We start from the raw sequence: 23091 nt of genomic DNA, 5'->3' as shown, positions 1-23091 counted from the left end.
ATTACCTTACAATCAAGGATTCTTGTTTGCTTTGGCTGTACAGGTTTCCTGAAAGGTCATTTAGGCCTGCCTCAAACCACCATGGCAGTGGTGATGAATTTATGTAATTTCCCCTTGTTCTGTTTACAGTCCCACCCCCCCACCCCCATGCTCACCATAGGTATAACCTGCAACTTAGGATAATGCTCTGTTAGCACAACTACCCCCTTGGGAAAGGTTACGTCCAGGTTCTCTCAGGAAAGAGCTGAAAGCAAACACTCGCCAAAGCTTTACCTGTTTATTTGTAAACAATATTTAGACGTTATGCATATTAAAATATTCATGTAGTTGTTATGTACATTTAGTTTTTAAGTATATTAAAATGACCCGTATTTTAAAAAGGGTTTCCCCCCCCCCCCGGCCCCTTTATCCCCCCTAGCCCGTTTAGGGTGCAATCCTATGCATGTTTAGACAAGAAAAAGAAGTCACACAACTCCCAGCATCCCCAAGGACGTTTTTTCTGCCTAAACAAGCACAGAATTGGGCCTTAAACAGCTTCTATCATGACCCGTTGGAGAAAGAAATATCTGCAGAGTGTGTGTGTGGAAAACAGCATTAATCTAAGCCTAACATTTATGGAAACTCCTTTTAAAAATCATGACAGGTTTGTGGAAGCTGTAGCTGAGTCATCGGGCGGTACCGGGAAGAAATCCCTGGAGGCTTTCTGGAAAGTTTTGGGGGAAATTTTGTTTTGTTCGTTTTTTTGCGGTGCTTTTTTTCTTTTTCTTTTTTGCCGTGCAACATATTCGGGCCCGTTTGGTGACCTTGAAATCAGGGTCACCGCCGCGCCTTTTGCAGCTATTTGCATAGCGGTGTTGCAGAGGTGGCGTCATAATTACAAAATAATATATATATATGTTTTAACAGCAGCTAAAAATCGCAGAGAGCGGGAACTTCCCTTTGAGGTCACATCGTCACCTTAGAGGGACCCCCTCCCTCTTTCCATTTAACCCCCCCCCCCCCCCGGTCTCCCTTTCTCTTCTTTTTCTTTTTGCTGTTTGGAGAAGGTGACCTGAGCAGAGAAGCGCGCATGGTCCGGTGGGGAAGAAACTACAACTCCCGGCAATGCCGCGCTGCCTCGGCGTCCTTCAGAGAGGCGAGAAACGCGCCCCCTCTGGCCGCGCTGCATGCCGGGCGCCGCAGTCCAGGCTCCTAGTGGTAAGGCGGGCGCCCAGCCGCGTGCGTAGTTGACATTCGGGCGAGCGGGCAGGCGGAGGAGGGAAGGGCTATGCAAATGAGGGAGGGGCGCTCGGCCAATCGGGGGCGAGGGGCCGCGGGTGTCGTCATCGCCGGCGGCAGGGGCCCGGATGTGGGCAGCGCGGACGCGGCTCTTTACCGGCGAGGGGGCGGAGCTGACCTCGCCTCGCGCTTCTTCTCCTCCTCCGTCTCTTCCCCAAGGAGCAGCCGCGCGGGCCTCGAGCACGCGACGAGGCGGAAGATGGCGGCGGAGCCCGGGCGCTGGGCGCGGACGAGGCGCCGGCTGTGAGAGGGAGGCCGAAGCCGAGCCGGGGAGCCGACGGCGGCAGAGGGGCCGAGAGCGCCTGAGGAAGGGGGAGCCCCGGCCCCGGCCCGAGGTGGGGGCCTGCAGCCTTCCCCCCAGGGGCAGCGGCGTTCGCCGGGTTTCCCTCTGAGGGGAGGAAGCGCTTGGAGCCCCGCTCTGAGGCGGCGCGGACCTCCGCGGGAGGGGGCTGAACCGGAGAGCGGGGGAGGGGCCCTTGACCTCCAGCCCCGAGTGGTGGGGGTGGGCGGCGGTTCCTGAGGGGAGCCTCGAGCCCCTTTCCTGAGGGGGACGAGGAGGAGGAGGAGGGGGCGGCCTGAGCACTCCTCCCTGCAAAGGGGGCTCTGAGGCGGGCAGGGGGCTGGGCGCCTGCCACCCCACCCCCCCGCCGCCGCCGCCGCTGCTGCTGCTTATCCCAGAGATGGAGGGGGGCTTGCTCTGAAGCGGGGAGGGGGCAAGCGGCCTTTGACCCTTCCCGAGGTTCTCTTTGACGTAGTTGGGGTTTGGGGGGGGGCTTGGGAAATGTGCGTCAGGGGAAGATACCCGTTTTAGGAACGAGAGGACAGGACTGTTGACCAACGTGTGCGGACGGAGGTGGAGACAAAACTTCGGACCTTTGAAAGTCTCTCGGGGGAGTGTGTGTGTGTGTGTGTGTGTGTGTGTGTGTGTGAGGGGAGAAATGAGGTAGTAAATATAGAGGCTCCAGTTCTAACGGTAGAAACCTAAGCGCTGGACCAAAGTCGAGGTTTCTTCCTTTCATTCTTTGCGGCGTTGGGGGGGGGGAGATTAAAAACATTGGGTAAGGGGGAGTCTTTGTCTAGAAGGCTGAAAATAGGCAGAGAAGGTTTCTTAAAACAATATATAAATATTAATCTGGGAAGGGTTCTAGTTCAAGGTCAGAGGAACCTTCCTTTCTCAGGAGAGTTCAAACCACTCTTGAGGAGAGGGGGGGGCCTCCACTTTTGGAGGACCCCTACCAGGAACCCTGGGTCTAGGGGTGGCCCTAGTTGTCCAGAGTGGACTGAGTTGGCTCCGGTGGCGCATCTGCCCACGGTTCCCCTTGTTGCAGGCCGTCGGCTGCTGGGCTCCCCACACCACCATGTTCTCGGTCCTCTCCTATGGCAGACTGGTAGCCCGGGCAGTCCTGGGTGGCCTGTCGCAGACAGACTCTCGAGATTACAGCCTGGTGACTGCGAGCTGTGGCTTCGGCAAGGACTTCCGCAAGGGCATCTTGAAGAAGGGCATGTGCTACGGGGATGATGCCTGCTTCGTGGCCCGGCACCGATCTGCAGATGTACTAGGTGAGTGACCGGCCCTCTTGGCTCTCTGCCCTCCTTGTCACATTGGTTTGCCTGTTCTGAAATAGCAGCCCCAGGTAGTAATTGAAAGGGCTTCATAATTGTATATCGAGTCTGTTGTCTCGGAGACAAATGTGCCTTGGAGAGAGCAAAATAAATTGTTGGTGTTGGTCTCCGAAGCTGATCTCGCCCAGCCTAGATTCCCATCAAACAAATCGTTGGTAGCTCACCTGCAAGCTCCAAGGTGGCTGCTAGGTTAAGAATAAAGCATTTTTGTGCGCAGTTTCTCATTTTAGTAGTTTGAATTTAAATGATTTAGGCATGTGTGTTTTCCCTTCTAACTTTGCAAATGAAACAAGCTGTTGGGAACAGGCACTTCCTGCTTTCAGTTCACCTCAAGTCCTTGTCAGGTGAAAAGCAAAGTGACATTGAGAGGAATTTCAGATGTCAATGTTGAATTCCCACACCCACTTTGCTGTGGCTTCAGGGCTCGCTGCAGGACTATAATGCAGCGCAGCTGAGTTGTTGTATGTCATAGGAGCAAGAGAGGAAAACCTTCAGAGCACAGGTCTTTTGTGGAGATGTGGCTTTTTAAAAGACCTTCTTCAAGGCAAGCTTGAGACAACAGGCCCTTGTGTTGCAACAGCAGTTGACATGGCTTCGTATATATATATATATATATATATATATATATATTGTTAAGCACATGTTTGTTGTGTATTGTGATTTACTTAGACTCTTAAGTTTGCTCTCGTATCTAAAGCATTGTTGGTGATTGGAAACTTAATGTTGCCATGGTAGCTTCATGCGTGTTGTGATGAGTAAACCTTTCCAGAAGTGAGTTGGTTAGAAACAATGTCCTAAATAGTGTACATTTAAGGGAATGCTCCTAGATGCCAGTGTTGTAGTCATATGATTATTGAGGAGAGGAATAGATCAACCTTGTTCATGTAGTATAGTTCATCTTTTTCCATCCTTGGGCCATAACTCCCACTGCACACACACAAACACACGAAATGTAGCTCTTGGAATGTCTTATGAGACCCAAGCTGGCTATCCTTAAAAGAGAAGGACAGGGTCTGCAGAACTCTTTCTATATAGACATATGTGCTTTGAGTGGATTGAGACAGAGTAGTGAATGTGCTTCAGACCAGATGACTCATTTGATTCTTCCTGGTTCTGCACTGCGTTTGAATACTATAACTAGGCAAATTCTTTTCTCTGGCCCATCTTCCATTGGACTCTACAGTGAATTGTAATGCAGGACTTGATGTTGCCATAAGCATCATCGCAGTAGAGTTCTATGCAAGCAGCCCAGTAGTGTCATTGAAGCATTACGTGGGTTGAATTTACTGCATTACTACTGTTAATGGCAAGCTTACGTGTGTGTGTTTCAGTATAGATTTGATCATGTACTCTTAAGGATTTGAAGATACGCTAAATTCAAAGTGAATAGATGGCTTCTAATGCCCCAGAATGTGATCTATATGGCTTGGTGTTTTTTGCTTGACTTCTCGAATATCCTTCATTTTATATTTTGATTTGCATATATTACACTGCTTTTCAGTCAATATCGCCTCCCAAAGTAGCTTATAGCTACATATATTATACAGGTATGGTATGATTGGACGTACGCTGGAGTGCCTGTGGAGTGTGGCTTTGGTGATGAGCTCCAGGCTCTCTTCCCTCTAGGAGGGGATGGGAGAAACTGCAGTGGACTGAGACTGGCTAACAGTTAAAGACGTCCATCCCTTGCAGTCCCTTTTCCCTTAGTTCCTCTGTCCTCAGGTATAGTTGAATAGCTAGTTCTTTTGCTGCTCTAACTTCCCATTAAAACTTGCTGCATTTCATTGATGCTCTTGATGGCCTGCACATTCGTTGCCTTTCTTCCGCTTGTGTATCCTGTGTGTTTGGCAATCATGTTGCCTTTTCTCCATTTGGAGCACTGTGTTCCTGCCCCTTTCCTTCATCTCTTTTCTTGCAAACTTTATATCTCCAAACACTTCTGCAGATCTACTCTGCTGAATGATCTTGTCCCAGTTAGATTTTTTGATAAAAGGTTTAGAATGGCCTTAGCTAAAGAATAAGCCTTGTGTGTTTCACTTTCCATTCAGACCTGGTTTGTTTTTATATTAGTCATTTGATGAATGTGAGTAGGCCAAGAAGTTCTCTGCCTTCAATTTTGAGAACCTGTGTGGGCTGGATATGGGTGTGGAATAGCCACAGAGGCCTCTCCCACCCATTGGGGGAAAAAAATTGCACGGGCACTTGGAACCAGCTCAACTTCCAAGTCAGTCCCTGTTTTGACCAGCAGTAAAAAGGCCACACATGACCTTGATCCGTTGTGCAATAGGCGGAATCTGAAAAATGCACCTTGTCACAGAAGATTGGCAGTATGTCCTCCGCAGAGCTTGTGTAGTGCAGAGGCTAATGCTGCAATCCTCTATATCATGGCTAAGCAACCTGTTGCCCTCCAGATGTGTTGGACTACAACTCCCACCAGTCCCACCCAGCATGACCAGTGGAATCCAAAACATCTGGAGGGCTGCCTACCCCTGTTCTGTACACTCACCTGCCTAGTCCTGTTCTGTACCCTTTTGGGCTCAAATGGGACTTAATTCTGAATAGACCTGTGTAAGGATGAGCGGCAAAGCAGGAAGTTCCCATTTCAAATTAGTTTGCTAACTTGCCAACTTACGTTAGATCTTAAGGCTTATGCAAACCAGTCTTGCAACCTCAGGCACAATATAAAATATGGGAATTGTAGCAATGGCCTCTCTTGCAGGGCCCTGGAAAATGGCAGCACAGCGCATCCTGCTGAAGTTCCTACATTGTTGAGGATTACTAGATAAATACTTTAAACACTTTCTTTTTAAATGTTGCTATAACTTTTGGGCCCACCATGTGGGCCTCTTCATATGGGCTGGTGAACCATGAGCCCAATTCCTCTTGAGAGCAAGTCTGGCTGTCCAGAAGATAAACTGAGACAGCCTTCTCCAGCCTGAGATGTAATGGACTATAACTCCCATCATGCCCAGCCAGATTAGCTATGGGTGAGGAATGTGGCACAGTGCTTCTGTACATGTTCTGCCCTTTCATCCATAATTGCATTCCCAGCATCCCTTCATGCCACCTATGCACTCAGGAGGGATAAGGACCCATAGTAAACATTTTGTTTGCTAAGTGTAAAGCAAGCAAAACTTGCATAAACGGAGCGTGGAACTCATTTTTGGGGGCGAATGATGGAGGGGCCTTCTTGTTCCTTTTAGCACCTTGTTTGGATATTACAGCCAACCTGCTTCATGCAGTGAAACAAAACCTGTGCTGAGAACCAATGGGGGGCATGTTTGCATGTATGTGGATCTCAAATTTAGGCTGTCATAGACACTGCAAGGTCTAATTTGCTAGGACAAAAGAAGGAGCTAGGGAGATCGAAAGAAAGAATCATGGAAGTCTTTCCCAAATCTTTTAGTGGATGTTCTCATCTGTAGGTTCCAAAACTGCTTTCTGCAACAAAGAGGAAAATCTTTTCAAAAGACTGCAAGTAGAGATTTTCAAACTGGTCAGTATCCCAGGCACTGGCAGGGTCTCTCTGCAGTTTGGGCAGAGCACACACCGTCTACACAAACACACACTGGCTGGATTCCTCCTTGGCCCCAACTGTAACGTTAAATCCTATAATGGGTGTTTTAAGAAAGCTGACATTCCAAACCCTGTAGTCATTTCAGTTTGTGAGAGAACAGCACTATCAATAGATTATATGAAAAGGTCAGGGCAGTGTCAAATCTGTATCAAAAGATCTGAGGAACTAGTTTCATGTGTAATGTAAGGCCATGGAAACCCACTGGGTGACTTTGGGCCAGTCGCATACTCTCAGCCCAACCTACCTCACAGGGTTGTTGTTGTGAGGATAATATGGTGAGGAGGAGGATTATGCATGCTGCCTTGGGTTCCTTGGAGGAAAAAAAGGTGGGACATAAAAGTAATAAATAAATAAATAATGGCTGGAAGATACTATTTTAACAGCATAACAAATCTTGCCACTTGAATGTGTGTGTATATGTATAGGATAAGATATGATGGACAGGAGAAGATAACTTGCCAGGGGTCAAGTTTGCCTACATCCGTCCATTATACACACACACACACACTTTAATCTTTTTAGTGATTGCTGTTCTTCTAGGCATGATGTGAGACTTTTTCTGGTCTAGAGTTGTTCCCAGGTCATAAACATCCTCTTGCAGCCAAGTCATAAATGCAGCTGCCAGAAACTAGAATGCTGGCAAATAGATGTGTGAGAAATGATAGTTATTTTAGTTTGTCCTTTTATATTCTGATTTTCTTAGCATTTCGAGGCCGCTTTCAATCTTGATGATTCTAGACTTTTGGTGTCTATTTGCCTTTATAGTCTACATGCTTCAAGCAGGTTGTACCTTACTCCACAGAATATGTATTTTAGGAAAGCGTGTGTGGCTTTTCTCCTACCATGAATGCCCACCTTATCTTGGACTTCTTCAGCCAAGCCTAGAAGGTGATTTCCCCCAGCTTAAAACAAAACAGTGGCTGGGTTCACCATGGGTTAGCGTGCTGTCTGAACACGACACATGGGTTAACATGTCTGAATGCAGTGTGTTTTCCCACAGAGCGGGTTAATGTCAGAATGCAGCATGTTTTCTGCATGGTGGCTTATTAACCATGTAGTGTGGTTTATTTTTCTAAAACAAGTCACCTTGAGAACCCATGGCTTGTTTTGGGGTTGTTCAGGGTGATTAGCAAGACACACTTCATGGTCAACAAACTACCCTGTGGAAAATGCACTGCATTCAGACAACGTGGCAACCCACAGTTCAACAACAACCCACACTGGGTGGTTAGCATGTTGTGTGAACTCAGCCACTATTACAGTACAATACTATACATGTCTACTGGGAAGTCAGCCCCACTGAATTCAGTGTGTTATACTACTAGGTAAGTAAGTGTAGAATTTTGCAGCCTTGGTCTCCCAAGTGATCTTGAAGCTTTGCACTATTGAATTTCATCCTATATATTCTGCCTGTATTCCACATCTCCCACATCTCCCAATCTTAGATTTAATTAAAATAACTACGTTTGGGGGGGGGAACATGAATCAGCAATACAAGCCTTACAACCTGCTGCCCTGTTTGAAAAATGCAGTACTGGCTGAAGGACAGTCTATGACAAACTAAGGAATTACTCTGTTAGGATAAAAGGAGGCTAGCATCCTGAGGCTTCCTTTGAACCATGTCATTGCATAATTATTCTTCTTTGCTGATCTTGGGAATGCCGATGGGTAGGTAGAGTAACGGTACACATAATGAATTAGCCATATATACAATGTGTGCTGAAGCCAGCATTTTGGGAATGAATATCTCAGTAGTAGAAGCAGTGGATATTTTGCACTCCTGGTTGCCTTCTTATGCAAAAGCACTTTTGGCGGTGCCAGGTTTTCTAGTACCTTGAAAATGCCCAACACTTTAAAATAATGGTCTTTAATTTGGGAGGGGAGAACAGGTGTTCTGGCCTCTGATTATTGGCAACTGCAGGAAAGGATGGATAAGGTTTTGCTGAGCTGCTGCCATTTGCAAAAGTTACAATTCCTTGCTGGCTAGATAAACGGCTAGCATCACTTCTTTGGTAATAGCTTGTGCAAGTGGGAATGTTAAAGCTGGGATTAATTATGTGGTTGTACGAGGGTTACTCAACAGCTTTCCTGGTTGCTGCCAACACAAGCATATGCCTGCTTACCCCCAAACACCCATCCCTGTCTAGTGGATTGCAGCCTATAGCTCAGCGCTGTTACCTCATCAGCTGCAATTTGCTTGCTTCCTCGCTTGTCTTAATGTAGACAGACTTAAGCAAGGAGACCGTGTCACTGTAAGTGACGCACACACAGAGCACGTGTAACCAGGCAATAACTCCGGAGACTTCTCTGTCGCTGGAAAAACAGTTGAAATGGGAAACGGCTCTTTACTCATGCTGAAGAGAGAGTACAGTTCTTCCCTTGAGAAATTACTGTTTTGCAACTTTCAGGTATCTTCTGAATTTATGGTATTTGTGTAATAGGGAAAATCAAAGGCTTTAATATAACTTAGGATGCAGTCCTATGCTCACTTAACTGAGAGCCAATCCCACTGAACTCAGTTGGACTTACTTCTGAGTAGACATGTATAAGATTCCACAAGATTGAGTTTCCAAACAAGCAGAAAAGTAGAAAGTGCATTATAGTGTTTCCAGTTTGGGATTAGGGTAAGAGCCAGTTTCTGGCAGGAAAGATGAATTAATGTATTTTATTGTTATTTATTACATTTTTAAACCATCCAATTACCAAAGTTGTTTGTTAATAATATGCACATAAGCTAAATTAAAATCAATTTACCCACCCATGTTCAGTTTTAATTTAAGTCCTCTCTGCTTCAGATATTTTAGCTTGAATAATCTTTTTATAGTCATGAGTTTACACTCCCTTTTTATTAAACTAATTTATTAAGCTAATTTAATTCTTCTGTGCAAGAGGAAAACTATATTAGTGGACATTTTATTAGGGCAATCTATAGTGAAAAGGTGCCTGTAGCAGTGTTCTAACTAAGCTAGTACTGATGAAACGCTGCTGCTGACTAATTGGGATTGCTGCCTAATTAAAGAAACCTTCCACTATTTTAATCATGAGCTTTATTTGATTAAATTTGCATATACATAAAAGCAACACTGAAGCAAGAAATGCACTTTCCTTGGTTCTAGATGGTGCATGCATCTTAGATGAGGCATTCCTTCCTGTGTGGATAAGAAGGGATTGGAATTCCTTTTTAAAGATGGTGTTTGCTATCTGCAGTTTTTGAGATACTTGCATCAAAACATTTAAAGATCTTCAGCCCAGTTAATCAGGGTCATGTTTTTAGTGGGTGGTGGTTCTTTTAAATTGATCTAAACAATCAACTAAATGTCTGTCTCCCCCACCCTCTCAACAAAGCCACGTGATGTCCAGTTTTGGAAAAGGAAAAGATTTAGATTTCTTTCCTGTGCTATCCAAAGCACTCCTTGTAAATTTTGACATGCTGGTGATGGGAGTATATAGAAGGCATGCAAAGTTGTGACAGCAGAGGTTGCCTTCCTACATATATGGTTCTTTTACTGTTTGGTATGACTTTTCTGGTGATCTGTAAAACAAGGGCTGGAATTCCAGGTCTAGAAGGCTGTGGACTATTTTTGGGAGAAATCTGATTAATGCTGACAGTCTGTTCAAAGTCTGGCTGTAACATGTTGTCAGATTATATAGTTCATGCCAAGGTCAGTTCTAAACCGTCCATCTCCATTTCAGCTGGCATCCTAAGTGAAGGGCAGTTTACAGATTAGAAAATTTCACTTTTGCATTAAATAAATTGTCACTTCTTTGACAGAGGTTAGTGGACTTTTGTTCCAAAGGAGATCTGTTATAAGTAGTCACTCTGATCTTTAAAAAAGTGACTCATACTGCATCCTGAATAATTTACATGATCCTCACTCACTGTGTAAAATACCAAATTATGGCTCATGCAGGCTGAAAAACAGCTTGAGCCAAATGTTATAGAAAGATTACCAGATATGCTTTGGTAAGTAGATTAGAGACACTCAATAACATCTCTGAGAAAGTTTCTGATATTGTTGTCTTACATTAATGTCACCCTGAAGAAATTCTCAAGGGTTTTTTGTTTTTGCTTGTTGTTGTTTTTTGCTAAATGGCTCTACTCTTCAAAGCTTTTGGGTCAAAGTCAGCCCCAGTAACAATACGCTGCAATTGCAGGCGGCAATACTGAATGTTGTCAGCAAACAGCCATATTGGTTCTTGATCCGTGTATGTGGATGTGATATGTTGTGTATCATATTTCACCTAGCCTCAGGCTCAAAATGTTCAAAATCATTACTTGTGAATAGCCACTCACGACTAAAATAAAAAGCATAGATCCTGCAAGCCACTTAAAGTTAGTGTTGTCTTGGCTTTTGCTGACATTTGGTTGCTGAACTGCTCAAAGTTAGTTCAAGTAATCACCTTAAGCCCATTTAGGTAACCTTCAACTCATAATGGCCTTTGTTCGGATGTAGGTAGCGTTTACCCTGTTACACTTTCTATAGGTGCCTGTATCTCTGAAATGTGTGGTAGTATAGGAATTGGAAAACTATTCCTGAATAGCCCCAGAAAGGAACACACAGTGGCTGTCCTTGGTCCTGTTGAGTCTCCCCCCCCCCCCCCCCGCTGCCCAGTTCTGTAGCCTTAATGCCGTTGCATAACAAACCCCTTATTTGAGGCTTCAGCAATCAAAGGTAATTATGTACCTCTCTGCTCCTTGCATGGTGTATTGAATTAGGAGAGTAATTAGTTTAGAAAGGCTCCTTTAGAAATATCACCAGCAAATGAGAATATTTAATTAAGCTTCACCAGCTTTGCATTTTTATGTAAATACCGTGTTTTGTATTAATAATGAGGAATTTATTCACATTATAGAATTTTATTTCTCTCTCTATCTTAGGAGTAGCAGATGGCGTTGGGGGCTGGCGCGACTACGGCGTTGACCCGTCTCAGTTCTCAGGGACTCTCATGCGCACTTGTGAACGCTTAGTGAAGGAGGGACGCTTTGTACCGAGCAATCCTGTTGGAATTCTCACCACAGGTTACTGTGAGCTGCTGCAGAACAAAGTACCTTTACTTGGTAAGAGCTTCCAAGTCCTCACATCAGTGGCTTTGCGGGGGTCATTCTTAGCCAGGCAGCCACCCCCTATATTGCTCTTGAGAGCATGTGCAGTAGTTAAGGCCTGAGCTGCGAAGCTCCCGGCATTAGATCTCACCACCTGTCATGAACTCATTAAGGGCTCTGAGCCAATCATGTTCTCCAAGTCTCAGCCTCCTCCCTCCCCCCTCCCCACAATATAGGGATGATATTGACCTACCTTACAAGAAGGGTGTGTGGGTGTTGTTGTTTTAAAAAAACTTTATTAATTGACTGAAATTGTAGGTAGCCCAGTTAGTTTACTAGGAAAAAAACCCTGAAAGCAACACTGCTGTGCTGCCTTTATTAGGACCAACTAAAGCAGCCTTCCTCAACCTGGGGCGCTCCAGCTGTGTTGGACTACACCTCCCAGAATGCCCCAGCCAGCTGGCTGGGGCATTCTGGGAGGTGCAGTCCAACACAGCTGGAGCGCCCCAGGTTGAGGAAGGCTGAACTAAAGCATTGCCAATAGCGAGCAAGCTTTCGAGTTCAGCAGATCTCTCCTTCTGGCTAAGTGTTAGCCAAATCTAGAACAAAAAAGTGTCCCTGGGATGATGAAAAGCCCAAAGTCTGCAACTTAGTCTTATGGTGGTTTGCCTGGAATACTGGAACAAACTCTTTGAAATCGTGATGACCTCACAACATTTGCAGGACTGGTTGCAAATGCAGGCAGACGTGTGTGTGGGTTCGGGAAAGGAAAGCAGCACACTTTTAAATCTGAAACATGTCAGCCTGTACTTCTCAGTCATTTTCCACTGTTCCTTGAATGTACTTACAGGCGGGTGCTTCATTTGTTCCTCAGTGCTCCTTTTCACAGCCTAGTCCTAGGCAATATGGAATGGCCATGATTAAGTCCAGCTGTACTTCCCCATTGGGGAAATCACATTTCAACCCCACAGACCTTCTGCGGTCACTGAGCATGCTCAGTCTGATTGCGGTGGGGGTTGCCCCTCCCCCGGTGGTGTTTTGTTTCGTCCCCCTTCTGCAAACCTTGGAGCCCCCCAAGCATCCTGTGGCTCCATTTTGGTTCCACCCCTGTTAGAGGGAGTTCAGTATGGGGGGATGATGGACGAGGGACTTGCTGGACAGGATTTGGCTGCGTCTTGGTAACACTGAGAACCAGCAGGGCTAATGGAAACGGGCAACCTTTTACACACTAAGCACAAGTTACTCTTGCTGCCTCACCTGACCTTAGCTTCTCTGCCAGGAGGTCCCTAGGAATAAGTAAGCTATATTTAGCTAACCTCTGTAGAGCTCAGGAATAGTCAGCCCTTTTTTCATTACACACTTACAGCATGGCCGTCAGCTGCAGAATTTCCCCTTCAATGTCAGTTCAGACGTTGCATGAACTGGGGCCTCCGTATACGTCGTAGCTGTTTTTGTGCAAAGGCCCTGACTAAACTAGACGCCTCCAAGGTCTCCTCTTACTAAATGAGCCTGTCCAATTCGTCTTGACCTTTTCAGTTCACAAGAAGTGTCAGCTCTGCACATTGTTTGTTAACACCATTTCTATGTCAACACAGGCATTTCTATTTTTTAAATTTTTTATTGCATTTCTATACCGCCCAATAGCCGAAGCTCTCTGGGCGGTTTACAGTGTGTCTTAGATCAGCTAGACCATGGAGCATTTTGACTCTAATAATAATAATTATAATAATAATATTTGTTACCTGCCTCTCCCTCTGGATCGAGGCAGGGTACAACACAAATAACACCATAAAATACGTTAAACTAATTCAAACGTTTAAAACCAGTACATCATTAAAAGCAGCACACCATTAAAAAAAGGCAGGTTTTCTTCTTCCTCAAACTTTGAAATTTTATTTCCAGGGAGCAGCACAGCTTGCATTGTAGTTCTGGATCGGACGAGTCATCGTTTACATACGGCAAATTTGGGGGATTCAGGCTTTTTGGTAGTCAGAGGTGGAGAAGTAGTACACCGGTCCGATGAACAGCAACACTACTTCAACACTCCGTTCCAGCTGTCAATAGCACCGCCTGAAGCTGAAGGAGTTGTCTTCAGTGACAGGTGAGACTTTTTGGGTATGGATGATTCAGGCCCACATTCACCATAACAAACGGCAGTTGGGTTGGGTATGTCCACCGGGAATTGTGCTCACACCTTGTATCCCAGAATAGGTAACTCATTGTTTCATGCAAGGGGGGCTGAATTGCACTTGGCCATCTCAGAGCTCCCACGTGGTGTATCTTCTTTCATTAATGTCTAACATATAGTTTCGTTCTGTGTTCCCATTTTTATTCTGCTCATGTCCTGCTAGAGGACACTGAGCGACTACTATCATGTGGGAAATGGCCTTTTTGTGCTCAGTGATTCTGTTGTTGTACTTTTCCATCTTTCTCACTAGCCAGGCTTTAGTAAATACTGGAGCCAGTGGGGGAAAGGTGTCCCCCTCCTTGGAGAGGGTGTGCATTTGTTGTATGTGGAGTATTGATCATCGCCCTTTGTGATCCTTGCATGTTCTGAATGTGTGTTCACAAAACAAATGTGTGTGAGTCACACTAAGAACAAGCTGGCTAGGGTGTAACGCCCTTTTTGTGTGGCGTCAGTTACCTTTATGTCTCCATGTACCTCCTACTGTTTGACTTTCATGTTCAGCAACATTTGTCAGCCACAAATGCAAATTTTAATATTTCACTCCTGCTCATTTGTTTGCTGAGTAAAAACGACTATTGCTCGTTGCCACTGGATTTTTTTACTTGGCTACAGGGAGCTCACTTGGCTTAAAAGCAAAACTTGCCACTTTTCAAATTGTATTATTTATTTATTTATAGTATTTATATACTGCTCCCTGTACAAAATTTTGGAGTAGTGTACAAGATAAAGTAAAATAAAAACAGGATAAAACGCTTTAAAATAGACTTTAAAGTGAACCGTGGCTAGTCATTAAGGAAAGGCTTCCTGGAACAATGACGCTTTCAGGAGGCGCTGAAAGGAATACAAAGTTGACACCTGCCTGACCTCGAGAGGCAGGGAATTCCATAGGAGGGGGGCCACCACGCTGAAGGCCCTTCCCCTGGTGGACTCCAATCAGAGGATGGGTCTATGTGGAATCACCAGGAGCAGGCCCTCGGATGACCTCAGTGACAGGGCAGGTTGGTAGGGGAGAAGGCGCTCTTTCAGGGTTGTATGCAGTGTGCATCTTTGAACGACTGGGACGGATGCTAATGGTCATGTTCTGTGTGGCTGTTGTGCGCTTGATGCAAGATGCAAATAATAATAATAATATGAAGGCATGCGCGTTGAGCGCATTCACCAGCAAGCCAAGATGACTGTTTATACCCATGAGGCCATGCCAGCTCCCCCTTTGACTGTGAAGCATATACTGCCCTGTTCATTTTTGGGGAGCCTCCTCCTTCCTCTTGGGACTTGGTTTGGGAATCTGCGAATTCTGCATACTCTTGCGGTGAGGTAGCAAATACTTGGAAGAACAGAGAGAGACGCATGTGACTGTAGCTTGTATTTCAGTGTAGTGAACAGCTTCCAGCAGTGCACGCTGCCCAATCAAAATGAGCAGAACCGCCACTTGGCGGAACACCAAGCTCTGAAGATGGGAGTGTTGGAAAAGCACATTTTGTCCAATGGGGACTAGAGCCAAGGACCTGAAGCAAAGCTTCTCTCCTCCCTCCCTTCAGAGGAAGGCCTTTGGAACCTCACTGGTCAGTGCAGAACGTGCCAGAAACAAAGTTCAGGGGAGGGAAGATTCCCTATTTTGGGTCCCTTCAGGGGATCATTGCAAAGCTGTTTTGCTGTGTAAGGTTCCTTGTTCCTCTTGATGCAGAGTGTATAAAATGTTGGTCCTGGTCTGTTGTGTCTAATGAAGAATGGTTTTTTTTTTAGGAATGCAAATATGCTTGTGGCTCTCTGTGCTCAAATCCAACCTTGTAAGGGTGATCTGTTTTTGAAGAAAGCAAGTTAAATAGAGTTTTCTCTCTAGTGCTGAGGGCTGCAATCCTACGCCCATGTTACTGAGAGTAAGCCCCATTGAAATCAGTGGGATTTATTTCTGAGTAGACATATATAAGATTGCATTGTCATGCTCTGAACATTATTGCAGTAGCAATATAAGATAAGCTACTACTGTTGTTTCCCCTACATTTTAGGTTAAATGTTGACCTAAGGACCGTTCACATACGCATCTGTTCACTCTCTTTGTTTTCACAGCCCAGACGCTGCAGACAGTACTACCTTTGATGTCCAGCTGGGAGACATCATTCTGACAGCCACAGATGGCCTCTTTGATAACATGCCTGACTATATGATCCTTCAGGAGCTGAAGAAGCTAAAGGTAACCTGCCTGCCTGCAGGTTTCCAGTCTAATCGACGCAGATGGGGAAAGGGGAAAGCCAACAGCCATCATCACAGTATTTATATAGTGCATCGGGTTGTTGAGAGAGCTTTATGGATGTTGTTGTTCTTGCGACAACCCTGTAAAGCAGGCTGATAATAGACCCTGTTCAGACAACGCATTAAGCCACGGTGGTTAAGCATTATGGCTTAGCGTGTCGTGTGAACCATTCCTAACCATGGTGGCTACATAACCATGGTTTAAACATGCTCATTAACCATTTGCTGCAAAAGGGTTAGTGGCCTAACCATGGCTTAGTGTGTTGTCTGAACAGGCCCAGAATGTCATAGATTAGGGGGCTGGGAGTAGCTTGCCTAAGGCCATCTAGTGAGTTGGTGACAGAGGTGAGATTCCATCACGGGATTTCTTGATCCATAGCTCAGTCTCTTGGCTACCACACCATTTCTGTAGGGAGGGGGTCAGGCTGCCTGTCTTTTTGGTGATGTCAGAACTGTTGAACTGGGATGATTAGGGTCTGCCTTTGTTAAGATGAAATTGAATGCACAAGAGCTGGCAAACAGTGGCAAGCCTTATAGGGTTGAGAAATGATTTGATCTTGTGTATCTACCCTGTATTCTGGTAGCCTTCTGTGACATGGCTTCAAAATGCCTTCTTTGGGAAAAGCTTGATTCCTGGAAATGACTAAAATGTTTTTAGTATTGCAACTTTCTAGGCCCTCCCAAAATCTTTTCAAAGGGCTTGGTAAAAACGAGCCATCAGATTGAAGTTTGTGTAAACTGCCAATTTCTTTGGTTGTGCTTGTCTGATGGGAAGTTTGGGGTCTGTGTCAGAGAGATGGAAGAGAGAACAAGTGACACACCAAAGGGTCAGCGTCCTGACAAATGTATGAGTTCAGGTGGTATTAGGTGCCACCCACAAGCAAACTTAAATTTGTTCGGATCCTCTCAGAATTCCCCCCCCCCCCCAGCTCAATCTCTAAGGAGATTTAAAGCTGCACTGTTCTGTTGAAGTTGCCTGTCTCTTATTCAACAAGGGTATTTAATTGGGTTACTATGGGGAGGAACTTCGGAACAAATCATTCAAGTCCTTGCAGGCCATGTGTTAATACTGCTTTTTGATCCAGTGTCTCCTATGAGTGTGTGTCCTCTTCAAACTCTCTCCAATCTAGCTTTTTCTTGTGATTGCCTGTCCAGGCATAGCTGACTATAAAGGTTAAAAGTTGGTTTAAAGTCAAGGTCAAGCTCGGTTTTCTAGCCAGCTACATTCCAACACCCCCTATTATGAAAAACAGATGGACTGTTATCAAAGACCTTAAAATATTTCTTCAAAGTCAAGTGCAGCTTCCAAAAACTTTTCCCAGCAGGTACTGCTGTGGGGTGAGGAGGATGTTTGTACTACTTTACATAGCATTCTAAATATATTTGTATTTTCCCCACAAAATAAGATTTCTTTAGATTAGACACTGTTAATACTTAATTTCATTTATTTATTTAATTTCTGTACCACCCAATAGCCGAAACTCTCTGGGCAGTTTACTGAAATTGTAAATGGGAACTAAGGTATATCAGTTCCTAGTGACAGGTGAATAGATACCATTTTAAAAAGTAACGTGCTTCCCTTTCAATCCAGAATTCGAATTATGAAAGCATACAGCAGACGGCAAGAAGTATCGCTGAACAAGCTCACGAACTGGCATATGACCCAAATTACATGTCTCCCTTCGCACAGTTTGCCTGTGACAATGGATTGAATGTAAGAGGTAAAGTTTCCAGTTTCCTTGAGGGAAATAAATGATAAATAATAGCAAAACCACAAATCTCAGACTGCTAGGCGAAGGGTGTGTTCCAAGATTCTGAAGTGGCAAGTGTTCAAGGATTCTGATGTGCTGCCTAATTCGGGGCCAGGTCCATCACATGGCCACTCACCTTGCAGATATAAACCTGTATTTTTGTGCAACTGCATGATACAGTTGTAAAATATGACACAGGTTAGATTTTATTCTTTTTTTCCAAATTCATCCCATTCTCTTGGCAGTTAGACATATTGCCATGTCCAGAATTCTTTTTTTTAACCTCCCTGGGAAAATTCATTGGCAAATATTAAGGGCTTGAATTTAGGGCATCAGCTCTTAACCCACCCACTCCCGCCTCCACTTCCCTGGTTTATGGCACTGAACACAACTGCAACCTTGCTGGCGCTTGCTTGCCAGAGATGGGTATGAAGCTTGCAGGCAAGTGATGATCACTCGCTGACCTTATTTTCATGATACTTTCTTGGCCATTTCTTCAGATAAAAACATCTAAATATCTTGCTTTGCAGGTGGAAAGCCAGATGACATCACCGTCCTCCTTTCTATAGTCGCTGAATATACAGACTGATTTGTTGAAAGCATCTGCTTTTGATGACACGTTTCCTACCGTTCCCAGCTTCTCACGGACTGTTTCCTGCTGGCAGGATGTCTTTCTCTGCAGTTGATCTCAGTGGCTATTACGTGTTACGTCTATTGCCTGTTTTAAGATGCAGTCAAGGTCTCTGTCCAGAACCACTACTGGAGTACACTGGGGTACATCTGCCAGCAAGAAATGAAGAATTTCAATACTTGAAGCTTGTCTTTTCAAAGTTTAGTAGTAAATATCGCATAATGGGGAGGGGAAGAAATAATCATGACGATGGCTCTGAGGAAATTAAGCAGCAAATAAGTAGATTTGGCTGTTTGTGATTCAAAACTAGATGTGTTATTTAAAACTGATAAAGAGAACCTCCATGAGGACACAAGTATATTGCTAGAAAAAGCCCATTTTTCATCTGTGAGTGGTTGCAAAGCATCCTATAACTAGCATAGTATGTTCAAATAATAGTTGAGGCTTGTGTTTATATGAATTCTCCAGAGGCTTCGAAGTGCTGTGAGCCTCTTGGTATTTATGGTATTGGCTCAGGAGCTTTGTCTGTTACTAAATTTGAAACACAGAATTACTTTGTGAAATGTGTTGTGCATGTATGCAAGGGAGAGGAAGTGAGAGAGGCTGAAGGTGCTTAACAGTTATACGGATGAACGTTCAGCATATCATTTGTTCACATGGGGCCCTCTGTGAGCTAGATTTTCCTTCTGGATTTTTTTTTTTCAATCTTTCAGTTGTAATGAAATCTGAAGAAACTGGGGTATTTGAGAGTTTGAGATGGCATGTTACCTGCACAAGTATCATCTGATCTTGGTTTATGTGCTGTGGTAGTTAGGACCAAGGAGATGTATTTAAGTGGATAATCCTGGGCAAGCAATCTTCCCTTTCAAATTTGAGGAACTTTGTGATGTTTCAGAGTCCACATCTCTATTTGTGCTCCTGCAAATAATAGCAATTGTAACATGGGCAAAATGCTGAACAAACAGCATTTCCACTTTAGTAGTTGGTATCTAGGATTCCCAGAATGAACTTCCATGATGTTTACAGGTATCTAATAGCCATTTAGCAATATAGCATTTCCTTTCATTTACAGTCAATCCAGTTTCTTCAGTAGCTGCAATCTTCCCTTCTCCCTCTTTTTTTTCTTTTAAGCTCATGTAAAAACCAATAGCTGTAAAGATATAAATATATATATTTTGGTCAGTTTTTCATAACTTTTTTGCTGGTAGAGAAGTACTTAGAAATGAAAAGCCATGTTTTATATAGCAGTTGGGTAATGTTGATATTTAGTTGATGAACTTGGCCAGTAAAGCAATCTTACCTCCTTCAAGAATAAAAAGGGGTTTTTACTGCCAGGTTTATTGTATTAAAACTGTAAGTTTGAGGTTACCTCAGCCTGTTTTAAATATTTTTGTGGTTGTACTGTATATTTGCATAATCGTGTCAAGCTTTTATTTATAATTATGTAACATGTACCATGTACATGTCACTGTTTCAGTGCATCCTGCTTCTAACAGGCATTTCATTTACCATGAGAATGGGCGAAATCATTTGGAAGCTGTTAAATCTACCTTTTTTAAAAAATTGGCATGATGATTTTTCTTAAATCACCTTTAATTTCTTGTCAGAATGCCTTAACAATTTAGCTTGACAAAATGGATTTTTAGGGGGCATGGATACAGGGTGGAATAAAAAGAAATGAAGAAAATAATAGTGCTCTAATTCAGAAACGTGGCAAATAATCACTTTGCACAGACCATTTCAATCTCTTGTATACTACTTTAGCTGAACAAGTTGTACCTGTGTATCTTCAATTAGAAGGAATGTATTAATGCTGCAGTACCTGGCTTCTTTTCTGCTTTGCGAAAGGAGCAGTTATCCCTCAATTTGGATTTTCTTTGCATTTTTAAATCACCAGTATTCACGCTCATTAGAACAAGCATTTGATTACTAACTGCCTCCCTCCCTGCCCTATCCTTTTGGTGTGTAGGCCTCTTCCTGACTTGGTGCCTCCACATAACAGGATGGAGAATCTCTTCCAGGCTTTCTGTAACTACAAAAGTGGATGTCCACCACTTGCTTCTCTTGCATGCTGAGGTGGTCACGGCCTGGAGCCCTTTTCCACTGTTCAGAGTCTGGAATCTTGCTTCCTGTTCACGATTGGTTGAACTGTAACATTTAGTAGAATTTGACTGCCAGCATTGCTTTGCTTAGAGCAGTTCCTAGTCAAGCAGTATGTATAAAGCCATTTGTCTTTTACCACATTTTTAATGATCAAATTGAGTTTTTAAACTTGCAGATACTAAGTCCCTCTCCCCCTTCACTGGACACCAAAGACCAGTACAGTTTATAGCTTTTGCCATCTGTTTTTAAAGCAATATTGTATTATAAAGAATATTTCTATTGCACGCTTGATTTTTTTTCCCATGTTAAGATGTGCACTCAAACATATTAGAGCCTAATTTCTTCCTACGAACTTAAGCTGTCTGCGCACAAATATTTTTTACAAAAGGAAAAGGCAGGGCTCACTACTTTGTTAAAATAACCTTTACCAGTACTCAGAGCAGTAGTTTCCTAGGAACTTGGAGCTATGATTTGGCAAAGCGAAGGCATTCCATTTTGTGTTCTCTTAAATTGGAAACACATAGATGGAGACTTGAGAACTTAAAACTGCAAAATTGCTTTATAGAGAATGGAAGAAACGATTTTGCATCGCATCAACCTACTTCACTAATTAATGCTATAGCAGCAGAAGGAGTTGCCTTCTGGGGATGCCTACAACTGTGTTGCTAAGTTTATAGATATGAAGAGGTAGGCTAATGTGATCTGTCCACATGAAAGAGTTGGGTGTCCGGGGTTCCTTGTTACTTTAGCTGTCTTGGGGAGAACGGAAGTGGCATTCCGGAGTGGTGTGGAGTGGAATGTTGTAAACTGAATGAATGATTCTGGAGTTGGGCGTGGGACAATGTTTGCTCATTCCTTCCTACCCCCCCTCCAGAACGACATGTGAGGAAGTGCTGCAAGGGGAAAGAACACCCCTCCCTCCAGCGGAGAGCCTACTTCAGTAGATCGCAATTCTCTCTGGCATCAAGAGGAGCTCTTCTGTTGGCAGAGGGGGAAACCTGCATCCAAGCTCCTGTTTCCCCTCAAGATTAGCTATTTCTGCAAAAAATAAAATAGGAAGAACAGCCTAAAATCTGGGACCAGATTGGATATGGACATAACTGTCCACAGTGAAAACAAAGAAGATACTGTGATTAGAATTGCTATTTGGGTGTTGGGTTGCTTTCCCATAGGAAAGCAGTCCAACAGTGCTTTCCTACAAATATCTACTCAGAAGTAAATCCCATTGAATTGGATGGGACTTAATTTTCAAGTGAATACGTATAGGATTAGAGCCTAAATTTAGAAATGGACTCTTAATCTTGCCTGACAAAGCAAGCTAATCTAACGAGGATGCTTTTTTTCTTGTCAAATGAGACTATCGTTACCTGTGCTTACCTAAAAGGCAATTATGTGAGTTGGATGTCTGAAGTATAATTTGCGCAAGAATAGTATCTGTAAATACATTTAAATGAACTGTAAAGATATTTAATAAATATAGTATTTATACAATATGTATATGCGTGGCTTCTTTAGCTGTGATTGGAGCTAGTTTTTTGCCTTGCCAACCCCCACCCTCTCCCCGGCTCTGGGTTGCTGTTAAGCTTTTGCTGGCTTCATTTTTATGGTCAGTGAACTGCTCAAGGTTAATGGTACTCCTATGACCAAGGATATCATGACCTGTTTAACAGCAAAAAACTTCCAAGAAGTGATTGCTTGAAGGTAAGAGTTTATTTCATACTACTCAAAATAATATAATAAGAATAAGAATAATAAGAATAATAATAAGAATAATAAGAAGAAGTAGGAAACGTGTATACAAAAATATACATGTCTTTGCAGTGAGTTGAATTTTCTATTAATTAAGCTCGAAGTGTAGATTTCAGATTTGGGAACCAATGTGTCTCAAGTCGAGCAATAATATTCCCTGCAATGCCCTTCCAGGTGCAGAAGTCAAGTAAATTACAATGGATTTGTGCAGAATTTGTTCCTGGAGGATATACATGTGGCAAGTTTTTGAGGTGAGGAGGCACGAGAAGACAATGAAGTATAAACATTAATATTAAAACAAATATGTAATAATAAATTCTATTGAAAGGGCAAAGTACCAGATATATTTCTTGTAAAAAGCGTATGGCAAAGCTTAAAACAGTCATTCTTTTGGCATGCAGTAAACAACTGTGCCAGAGAAATGACCTGAATTCTCTACTTATATTAGCTGGTCTGTTTGTTTCACTACAGTGAAATTTCAAAGGCAGTTCAGTACCCATTCTCCTTCACTGTGGGAGTTGAAGCGAAGTGGATCTTAAAGAAAGGCAGAGTCCATGGAGCAGTGTGTGACTAGTTGCTCTTTGTTAGGTTGCTGTGGGTAACTGCCTGTTATCAAGGCTGAAACAGCCAAATGCTTTCTGACTTTGCTGTTATGGAAGAGGAGGAGTCTGTGAGATTGTACACACTTTTAAATCAATACAACTCGCTGCCATAATATTACAAAATTCACGCTACAATATTTCCAGCAGTTTTGTAATGTACTAGTTTTAGTTAATCTTATAAAACTTGATTTAAAAGAAAATGGTGAACAGAACTGGATCCAGGCACCTCTTCATCCAGCCATTTGCCCCTCAACTTCTCCTGTGTTAAAAGACTGCCATTAGATTTTAAGTGCAG

General features: G+C 43.6%; 1 protein-coding gene across 1 annotated transcript; it reads left to right on the top strand.

The window, feature by feature from the left end:
• Positions 1-1587: 1587 nt before the first annotated feature.
• PPTC7 (protein phosphatase targeting COQ7) lies at positions 1588-21938 on the top strand. Its single transcript, XM_063144407.1, has 7 exons — positions 1588-1613; positions 2607-2838; positions 11358-11537; positions 13425-13623; positions 15778-15901; positions 17552-17681; positions 18242-21938. The coding sequence occupies exons 2-7, from the start codon at positions 2637-2639 to the stop codon at positions 18298-18300; spliced, it is 894 nt and encodes a 297-aa protein (XP_063000477.1). The 5' UTR covers positions 1588-1613; positions 2607-2636; the 3' UTR covers positions 18301-21938.
• Positions 21939-23091: the final 1153 nt, after the last annotated feature.

Source organism: Elgaria multicarinata, chromosome 18 (assembly GCF_023053635.1).
Source record: "Elgaria multicarinata webbii isolate HBS135686 ecotype San Diego chromosome 18, rElgMul1.1.pri, whole genome shotgun sequence".
In the NCBI taxonomy this organism is placed as follows: Eukaryota; Metazoa; Chordata; class Lepidosauria; order Squamata; family Anguidae; genus Elgaria; species Elgaria multicarinata.
This window is presented reverse-complemented; position numbering and strand designations above follow the sequence as displayed.